Consider the following 11,169-nt stretch of genomic DNA (forward strand, 5'->3'; position numbering starts at 1 on the left):
TGAAAACACGACGGCAAATAGGAAAACACGACAGCAAATAGGAAAACACGACAGCAAATAGGAAAACACAACGGCAAATAGAAAACACGACGGCAAATAGGAAAACACGACAGCAAATAGGAAAACACGACAGCAAATAGGAAAACACGACAGCAAATAGGGAAAACACGACAGCAAATAGGAAAACACGACAGCAAATAGGAAACACGACAGCAAACAGGAAAACACGACAGCAAACAGGAAAACACGACAGCAATATGAAAACACGACAGCAAATAGGAAAACACGACAGCAAATATGAAAACACGACAGCAAATAGGAAAACACGACAACAAATATGAAAACACAAATCATAAAACACAACGGCATTAACTTCTACCGGAAAAGGTAGGACCTATCTAGCAGAGGACGGACCATCCTGATTGGACAGATGGACTGTCTGTCTGTTACAGTTTTTGCCCATTGCTTACACACTAAAAACCAATGCTTAGACCAAAGCCTCAATACCTAAGCTTCGTGTAGCATACCTTAAACACAGTGTAACCATAGCTTAAACACATTGTCAACTTTGCACTTTGTTTGCAATTCTGTAACACACTTATTGCGAAACACTACACACATTTTCTTACATTAGACACTTTGTTCAAAAACGAAAGCTCCTGTTATCATTGGGAAAACTCTCTGTTCAAAATGCAAAACTCATCTGGCAATTGTAGGCACTTACATACACACCTGAAAACACTTGCACAGAAAACAGAAGACCAATCGGTCTGAGCCTTAGCACTGCAGATAGGCCTCAGGTAAGCCATTCTGAGAACTTTGCAAGCATGGAGGCAATGAGAGTCAGAGTAAGAGGAGGACAAAGAGAGAGAGGAGTCGGACGTGGAAGAGACATCGCCTGTGATGTTGAGAGGTCTTGTGGCCAGATCCGAACAGAAGGTGGGATCCATAAGCTCTTTTACAGAAGACTGAGTCTGAGAAAATGACAATAAAAATAGAAACCCAAAGACTGCAGTGTTTTATATAAAGCCCATCAGTGTGTTGCTGGTGATATGAAAGAGGAATTCAAATGGTGCTTGTGTGTATGGTTTTGTTGCAAGAATTTCATTTTTAAAAAGGAGTGTTAAGTTTTGATTGCAGTGTTTCATTTTGGCATAGATATGAGTTGTTATGTAAGTGCTATGTCTGATTGGCTTGTGTGTAGAGTTTTGACATAATGAGCCAAATTCTGCAAAAAGTGTGTAAGCAATAGGCAAAAACTGTAAAAGTAGGCGCTTTTCCATGTTTTTCACCTCTCCTTCCTGTTAAAAGACAGACAGTCCGTCTGTCCAATCAGGAGGGTCCGTCCTCTGCTAGATAGGCCCTACCTTTTCTGGTAGAAGTTAATGCCGTTGTGTTTTCCTATTTGCTGTCGTGTTTTCATATTTGCTGTCTTGTTTTCCTATTTGCCGCTTTATTTTCCTATTTGCCATTGTGTTTTATGATTTATTGAAATGTTTTCCTATTTGCTGTTGTGATTTATGATTTGCTGTTGCGTTTTTCTATTTGCTGTTGTGATTTGCACTTCAGGGCCACCGTACTTTTCAGATGGTTCTGTGTGACAAACCATCTGGCTAGTCGGTTTATGTCTATGGGTCCTGTGTGTGTGTGTATGTATGTATATGTATATATATATATATATATATATATATATATATATATATATATATATATATATATATATATATAATATATTGAAAATAGCAAGGAGTAAAAAAAACAAATGAGGACGAAGGTAGTTGAATTTCTGAAAACCTAATTATTAAGAGTTTCAAAATATGGGTGTATGAAAGATTTACATTTGTAGATCCTAGAGGCATTTTTTTAGTCTATCAGCTAAACTTCCTTTTGGTTCCCACAACCGTCCCTGTTCTGTGCAAATGTGGATTGGATTTTTTTCTCACAAAACTGACCCTTGCAAATTAGAATTCATAGTAATGTGCAATCAACCAAATTCTCCCTTATATGCACTGCCAAAAAGGACACTAGGTTCTTGGTATGTACTTTGTGACATGGAAATTTAAGGTAATTAATTTTTACTGTTAAGGGCATGTCACTTAAAAGCCTAATCTAAATGCTTTAAATGTGAAATGTAACATGTGTCTGCATGCCTGTGTTGGTGTGTTTGTAGGTGGCGTGTACACTTGTGGCGGCACTGCTCCATCTCTTCTTCATGGCAGCATTTAGCTGGATGCTGGTGGAGGGTCTGCTGCTCTGGAGCAAGGTGGTTGCAGTCAACCTAAGCGAAGAGCGTCACATGAAGTATTACTATCTCATCGGCTGGGGTACAAAGGCTTTTTTTTAAATTGATGTTGTTTTGGATTGACATGAATCTGATGATGTCAATTTATTTTATACACCATATTTGTGGGAAATATAAGAAAATACTTTTCTTAAACTATAATAGATTTTTGTCTGATGTTTGTGACCATTTGCATCACAATTGTCTCTTAATGTGGTTTCATTTCCCCCTCCCTAATGCATTTTGCTTCTAACCCTTATCCTAATTATCTATGTCTTGGTACTTTTATTCTTCTCCTTTATTCTCCTTCACCTCTTCTCTCTGTTTTTCTTTTATTCACCTCCCTCCCTCCAGGTCTGCCTGTATTGATCGTCACCATCACGCTGGCATCAGCCTCAGGCAAATACTCAGCCGACGGCTACTGTTGGCTCAGTGTCCAGAATGGTGTTATCTGGGGCTTTGCTGGGCCTGTCATCTTCATCATCATGGTCAGAAAATTAAATCCTCATCATACCATGTAGTCTGTTCAGGCTGAAATGGTTAACATATGTAATAAACCATTAAATTGGTATTTTCTGTACTTTACTTTTTCTTCTGTCACTTTTCCTCTGCCTTTTCTCATTTCTGTATCCTCCTATTTTTTCAGGTGAATATCTTGGTACTGACCAGGGTGGTGGTCATCACTATCTCCACAGCCAAGAGAAGGTCCATCATGTTGGCCATGGGAACCAGTCCTGTGGAACAAGCCTATGAGCAAATCAGGTACAAACCACAAGGAGGTGCAATTTGTCCTCTTTTTCATCTTTTGGAGCAGACAAGCGGTAGTCACTGGGCATCAAATAAAAAGCAACTGGAAGATTTTATATTGGATTTGTCATTTTAAAACAGCAAGCCTCATTTATCAAACTATATATGGAATACATTTTGAATGGATTACATTAGTGCTTTTCATATAAAAGGCTTCAATCTTAATTTTTTCATTGTTGACAAGATACAGAAAATATTTAAATGAGTTTTCTAATGTGTTGGGCCAGTATTGGCTTTTTTGAATATAAAAGCTCTTATTGACCTGGCATTTTCATTTATTTCCAATGTGTTGACACAGCGTTATTTCTGAACCCTTGCATCTAAACACTTTATTAATTATTAGTTTATGATCCTTATACTGAACTGCTTTGAAGGACAAGGACAGTAACAGTTGAAGTGGTATTATTAATAGTATTATGAAGATTGCATTTTAGGGGGAACCTCTGAGAACATGTTGAAGACATATAAATGAAATACCATCTCTCAGCAGCTAATTCAAGTATTGGCCCTAATTTAAGTATTGCTATTCTGAAATGATCTCTAAAATGTTTGGATGGCAGAATTTCTTATATCTTGCAATGGTGAGATGCAATATATACATTTTAATTTTTTATTTTATATATTTAATAATCTAATACTGTATGTGTTGCAGCCTAGGTTTGAATGATAATGAGAAAACAAGCAATAGTTTGGGTTTTGCAATATACAATGAAATATTTTTTTTTTACGTTTTTAAGTAACATGTAACTCCTGTAGCTCTGTATGCTCCTTATCAATCCACGCAATACACTTGTTTGCTTGTTTTATTTGTTCTACGTCTATCTGTTGAATTATTAATGAGGATTGTGACTGGTCGTTTATAGTACAGGCAGAGTTTGTAAAATGCAATTCAATTCAAATAACAGTTGCATAACTGTATAACATAAATGCTGCGCTCTGCTGCGTGTGATCCAGTAGATTTCCCCCAGCAGGCTTGTATATGATCCTATCAGTGAAAATCATTTTAAAGTGTATATGTTTTTTCACTACCTCAGTCCACTGGGGCTCACAGTGGGTGCTTTATGAAGGTTCTCAAAGCCGGCCTTGAACCATTTGGCACCCCTGGGTGGCAGCCGTCTCGGAAACTCAAACACATTCCTCCGCTAAATAAACTAGGGCTTGCCGCCCGCCATGTCACACACGAACACACACACAGCTGGTGCGGTTTGGCGGTCACCTGAGCGGGAAGATAATTCCACTCTAAACAGAATTAAAGCGGATTAAAGGTGGGAAGTTGTCACCCCATGAGCCTTTCCAGCCACACAGTGTTGTATATGGAACAACCAGCCTGCCAAAGCTGCTCAGTTTTGTCCAAAAAGAACTGAAAAGTTGAGAAACCCAGAATTGAGCTCAGGACGATTAGGGAGGAAGTACAATTTTTAGGGAATACTTAAATTAATTTTATCATGTTTGGTGTAAGTTCAGCTCAGTCAACCAGTTCAGAGTGTTTATGGTGTGTGTGTGTGTGTGTGTGTGAACAGGGCGGCAGTGAAAGCAGTGTTGGTGTTGCTGCCCATCCTCGGATTGACATGGGTATGTGGTGTCTTGGTGCCTTTCTCCATTGTCATGGCCTACATCTTCATCCTTCTCAACTCCCTCCAGGTATACACACACACACACACACACACACACACACACACACACACACACACACACACACACACACAGTACCAATAGAAAAGAAAAAATAATAAAATAATTAAGGGCATAATCTGTGATCCAAATGTTAACATAAGGTTTTCCTCAATACTTGTATTCATTAAATGCAGGATTGAAACAACATTATTGATTTATTTTAATACATTGACTAACAATAAGGAAACTAGAACAACTGAAATAATCTGGCATACTGTTTTTATAAACGTAAATATACCTTTGCTATCGTCAAAAATTAAGACCGACTGGGCTTTTGAAATACCTGAATGACATGCATCCCTCTCAGATGTACAGAAGCACTATTGGTAACAGAAATACAACTTGAGTTTTACTACCTGAACATTCTTGAAAACAGCCACACATCTGTTATAACCAGTTGTAATAAAGTAGAAGAAGTGTAAGACTAAAAAATGCCACAGCTAAAACTTGTGCCTGAGAAACTTCAAATAAACTTCAACAGTTTATAGACTGTAAACAGTTTTTTCTTCTTCAATGAGAAACAGAAAGGTTTTCCATTATACATTGTAATTCTTCCTTTCTCTCGTGGTAAGGGCACACAGACTGTCAAGGTTTTTATTTGTCAGTGTAAAGGCTGAGACAGAAAGGTGGGGGGGGGGGCCTTGGTCTGGCTTGTGTTAAGCAGGTGCTTCATTTTAACAAGGAAAGTTGATTTGTGTTGTTTGTTTGATTATTTATGCTTTATGTATTCAGAGGTCAGCATTATTTTTGTTGTTTGTGGCTTATCAGCGTTGATTTTCTGCTTTTAGTGCTGAAATTTAATGGGTCGTTTTGTCAAGAATTTTGTGAAAGGAATACTTTTTGTAGTCACTGTTAAAATATACATATTAAAATGATAACAAATTCTGCCTCTGGTAGTATACCTGTAGGCATCACAGCTTTATTTGAAAATGGCCACAACTTTGTAAAATATTGGTTTTCCTCAATATTGGTTAACACCTTTGTTTTCCCACTGCACTGCAGTGATGAAGGAGGAGGTGAGGATGAAATCGTGTAATTCTCTGAATGCGGCTGGCAGCCCCACATTACCCAGCTTCCCCAGCATGTCCAGATCCGCCGCTGCGATTTGTAGTCGTGTTTTAATCAGCTGTATCTTCAATTGAGCTGTATATTTAACAAGAAAATCAATAAAGGTTTTAGCTGCAGTCTGATTATTAAGCAAGGTCCCTAGGTTGCCATAAATAGTTTCTGTTTCCCCCTCATATCTAATTATATTTTTTCCATGTCGGTAGTAATTAATACTGAAGGTTTTTCTAGGCTCTTATTATACGACTTCACTGCTTCACATGTTAACATGTCATATGGATTTCTATTCTGTTTCATGCATCTGTCTGTCAGTCTTTGTTCGTTCAGCTGTCCACCTGTCTGTCAGCAATGTTTCTGTTTGTGTGTATGCCCACCTCTCTTGGTCCGTTACCTGTCTGTTAATCTGTCTTTCTGACAATCTGTTTGATCTGTAATGTAAATGTAACAACGCAAAACAGCTGCGTTAATCATTATTTTCTCCTGTCCTGATAGTCATATTGCAAATGAAAGTACACTATGAAACAAAAATTGCAGCTGTGGCCTCCTTATAAGACCCGATCCTTAAACATCTCTTCTCAGCACAACATTAACAACCTAATTTTAAGAAAATACCAACACCTTGCCTTGTGCTACCTCTTTTGCCTGTTGTTGCATTGCTTATTCCATCCCTTTGGTCATACATGCTGCACAGGGCAAGGAAATACCAGTACATTCCTAAAAAATTAAATAACCTAGATCATTTAACATGTGTTTGTGTTGTAATATTTTGTATAAAAAATCTTGATCCCCAGAGGATGACACCACCAAGAGATTGACATTTGTGGTTCTGAGTGGAATATCTTAACAAACTATTGATGGATTTTTACAGATAGTTCAGCAAGTCAAACTTTTGTATTCACCATCATCTGGTCCCATTGGCCTCAGCTGTACTTTTTAGTCCGTGCTAATTAGCAAATGTTATCATGCTAACATGTTAAACTAAGATGGTAAACATTATACCAACTAAACATCAACATGCTAGCATTATAATTTTCAGCGTGTTTGCATGCTGATTAACTGAGCATTGCTGGGCTTAACAGAGCTGTAAGCATGGCTGTAACGTTGTTGCAACATTGTTTTCCTTTACCTTAATGATCCAATACGTTAATAAGACCCCACATTACAATAGACCACTATTGTCCTATAGAAGACAGTCTTGCTCTCTTCAATGCCACTGATTTGATCCCTTTGGGAGGGAGAGCACAGTTGAACATAGTCCCACCATAATTGCTACTCATACAGATGATGAAATGTGTGAAACCTTAACAATAGTGCATGCAAAACCTGAGCTGGCAGGCAGGAGATAAAAAAATGTAATAAATAAATAAAAATGCTCAAGTTTTTTAGGAAATCGTTTTTTATTTGCAGCTGTTGTATTTTCAATGGGGCCAGCCAAAGCAACATAAAGCTTAAGCGGCAAGCCTTTACTGTTAAATCAATAAAACAGATAATGTTGACAAGCCTTTTTCATTGCACTCCCTCATGCCCTCCGTCCTCCTCCTCTTCCCCCTGTATCCTGACAACACTGTCTGACGTGTCTCTGCTGTTGCTGTTATTTCTCACAATAGAGACCTGAGCAGGCCGTTTTGAGCAAATATACTGTAGACCTTGCATAAATGCGTGTCTGCTGCTCTGACCTCAGCAACCAGGGCTTTTGATTTTTACTTGTGTTTCATTAACTGATGGCAGATGATGCTCAGTTTGAGTGAAAGTAGCATCCAGGACATAACTGTATCTATTATACTTAATCAGCACTTTATCACTTATGCACAGAAGTTGTTTAAGTTGATTAATGTTTGGCGCTGACCAAACAAGAACACAACTAAGCATGCTTGCTGGTCATTGTGAAGCCACTTATTTGCACCTGTAGTTCATGCAGCTAAAGAGAGATGCTGTTGTGACTTTTAGGATTTTCACCAAACTCAATTATTCATGTAGTTTGCATTGGACAGCGTGAACAAGGTGCATACAGAGTTTTGACTGGATATGCTGTTCCTCTGAGTTGATTCTAACTTCTTACTCTGAGCCACTAGTTTTTATGAATATCTTCCATAAATACAGGCATGCCTCATCTGCTTCTTTATCAAGCTAGAGATAAATAGCATAGAGTGTGCGTGTGCGTGCGTGCGTGCGTGCGCACGTGTGACAGAAGAGGGACGGGGGGGCTCTTTGGGTAGCCCATAAATCGCTCCACCCTTCGTCATCCAATCTCTGGGCAATGTCATTCAAAACCCCCGCACTATCCATTACCTGGGTATAATAGGCTCCTGGCCATGCAGTGTCCATCTTATTATTAGCCCATAACTTTAAACTATCAATAACTTTGAGCTGTGGAGGAGGGAAGAGAAAGGAGGAGAGGGAGAAAACAGTAGAGAGGTGAAGGAAGTTAGGGAGTCAGAAAGAAAATGTTAGGGTAACGACTGTTCTCCGCAAGTTGTTGAAAGAGCAAGTGAGTCCATGTGGTTTGTTTTGGTAACTTTGCAGGCAAGGTTTTTGTCAGGAAAGTATCCTTTTCTTTCTGTTATGGCGGTTTGCTGCCTGTGGAGGGCAACCCTGTGCCTTGTCATTACAGTGTGGAAATATAGAGAAGTCAATGAGAGAATTTATTTTAGCCGATTCATTCACATTGCATTAAGGGCTTTTATATCACAGAACTGGTGACAACAATGTTTTCGTATTTTTTTATGAAATGAACAGACTGGTGAGTGGTAATGAGATTTTACAGGCATTCAGTAAAGCTTTAAAAGTGATTTATCATTTCACTTAGTTAATCTGACTTTAGAAAACAAAAACCTGTATACGTCTATGATTAATGCAGGAAATTGTTTATTAGTTTGGTAATTCATAATTTCAAAAGAAAATGGCACACAGTGTTGACCTGACATCCTTTCTGATGTCACCAGCTTGAAGCGGTGACACTATTTTAATAACGGCATTGTGAAATAACAGCTCTTTTTCAGATTTATATAGGACCTTTTTTTTTTTTAAGATAAATAAGCAATGCCAATCAATGTTATGTCCTATAATGTACAAACTGCTTTTCATTTGCATTACAGTTTGTTACATATTGCATTATATTCATTTCCACAAGGGTTACTTTAGTCACACGTTAAAAGTGGGGATTCAAATAATGCACAGACTGACATCAGACTATCCAAAGCCATATTAGACACCCAATAATGCAAAGAACAATTGACTGGAAAAGTGGCCTTTTAGCTGAGGCAGTTTTAATGCAACTTAAGGCTTCAACATGAATATTGTTTCCATTGAAACAAATGCAGAACCCCCTTCCTCCATAAACGCACACTAACACACTTGGCTAGTGGAGCATGACATCAGAGTGTATACAAGATATAGATATGATCAATATGGTGTTGCTCTGCTTATTGATTTTTGCCATATGGGATATTTGGTGTGTGAGTAAGCAAAGCATTTATAGCATCAGAAGTGATTGTTTGAGAAAGGGTGATTTTTCTTTTTTGTCGGTCCTATAGTTCAGTTACTACAAAATTGTATTCATACTTCAGTCAGTTGGGTTTATTCCCCATGTAGCTTAATGCACAAAGCATTATCACTGTCAGATATGGAAAAGCTCAGAGTGATGAGTTTATCAGCCTTTCATTAAATATAACCTAATACTAGCCAGTAATGCCAACCACCTCATTTATCACTGACCACAGCTGGAAAATCTGAGATCAAATTTGATCTTTATACATTTAGTTTGTCATTACATTTCATTGACATGTTTATTTTTTATTTGGGTTGGGCGATCGTTAAATGTTATTGAGTGGACTTAATATGTGGAGTAATATGTTGGCCTATGTTGACGATATTGTGATTTGTTTTAGTTCTGCTCAAACTTATTGATTTGGAGCACACAAACTAACACAATGTGGCTCTGAAGTTTTTGTTTTACATATGAGACATTCCACTTGCTTTTTCAGAGGCTTTTCTACTAAATAGAGATTGTGGGAAATTACTGTCAGTTTTTGGAATGCAACTAATGAACATCAGACTGGATGTGGAACTGACCGCAGCTGTAACACAGAACCATTGATATCAGTATCAGCCTTTCACAACCCATAACCATTCCCACTTCAAAGATGTGGCCCCTTAAGGTGGAGAATCCCACCCAACATGCATTCCAGACCTCACAACGTCAGATGCACAGATTTTATTTTAATTCTTCAATATTTTTTCATTTAAGAAAACACATTTAAAACAAATTTGACAGATTTCTAGGACCACACGCACATCCTTGTTATGATTTTCAGTGATTGGTAGGCCACAAAATAGCAAATGAAGCATCTGAAGAATACTATATGTATAATAGAACTAAATTAGCATTTTCAACATTTTGCTCTATGCTTTTGCCTATATGTCCCTTATGTTATTTAAATGTAAATGAACTGTATTTATATAGCACTTTCCTAGTCTTAACGACTACTCAAAGTGCTTTAACATAGCACAGGCACCATTCACACACATTTATACACTGTGGCTGAGGCTGCCATACAAGGTGCCACCTGCTAATCAGATAATTCAGATTAACATTCACACACATTTACACTCCGATGGCGCAGTATCAGGAGCAATTTGGGGTTCAGTGTCGCACTTCGGCATGCGACTACACGGCCAGGGATTGAACCACCGACCTTGCGATTGGTAGAGGACCGCGCTACCACCTGAGCCACAGCCGCTGTCAAGTCCAGTAATGAGACCACGCTCAGACCCATCTTAGTAAAACAGAGGTGGTCTGCACATTGAATTTTACAAATGTTTCAAACAGCAAGGGCTTTGCCAGGCCACACATCTGTGTAAAAGAAAAGTGGGTCAATTAGAGCTCACGTTTCAGTAAGATGATCACATAACACAATAAAAAAAAAAAAATCAACTTTATACATAAAAATCGTTCAGTACTTGTCTTAAAGAAAACCTGTCCCTTATAAAAGACACAGTGAGTATAAGTGAAAGAACGAGTGACCGATGAGATACATTTTCTGATGTTTAGTATCCACACAGTTTTCTCTGATTGGTGCCCGTAAGTTATGTTTTGTGGCTGCCTACTTGTGCTAATGATATCATATTATAGCATAATTGCTCCTAAATATGCCTCCACTTTTAAGATCAATCTTGATTCTAAAAGATTTCCACATGTGTAAGAATAAGCCAGTGTTCTGTACAGAAGTAGGCTTTTATTTTTATTTTTTTATTTTTCTGTTATTCGGCAAAAAAAAAAAAAAACATGAGCCTGATGATTTTTACGTGGAGCTCTTATTTAAGTATTTAGGCCTTAACAGATG

General features: G+C 38.0%; 1 protein-coding gene across 1 annotated transcript in view; it reads left to right on the forward strand.

The window, feature by feature from the left end:
• Nucleotides 1-11,169, forward strand: part of LOC144523298 (adhesion G protein-coupled receptor D2) — a 107,844-nt gene that overhangs the window by 26,226 nt on the left and 70,449 nt on the right. The window contains exons 17-20 of the mRNA XM_078258770.1: nt 2,171-2,324; nt 2,636-2,769; nt 2,928-3,043; nt 4,609-4,729. Of these exons, the coding sequence (XP_078114896.1) occupies nt 2,171-2,324; nt 2,636-2,769; nt 2,928-3,043; nt 4,609-4,729 (525 nt within the window). The remainder of the gene's footprint in view (nt 1-2,170; nt 2,325-2,635; nt 2,770-2,927; nt 3,044-4,608; nt 4,730-11,169) is intronic.

The sequence above is a fragment of the Sander vitreus genome, chromosome 9 (genome assembly GCF_031162955.1).
Source record: "Sander vitreus isolate 19-12246 chromosome 9, sanVit1, whole genome shotgun sequence".
In the NCBI taxonomy this organism is placed as follows: domain Eukaryota; kingdom Metazoa; phylum Chordata; class Actinopteri; order Perciformes; family Percidae; genus Sander; species Sander vitreus.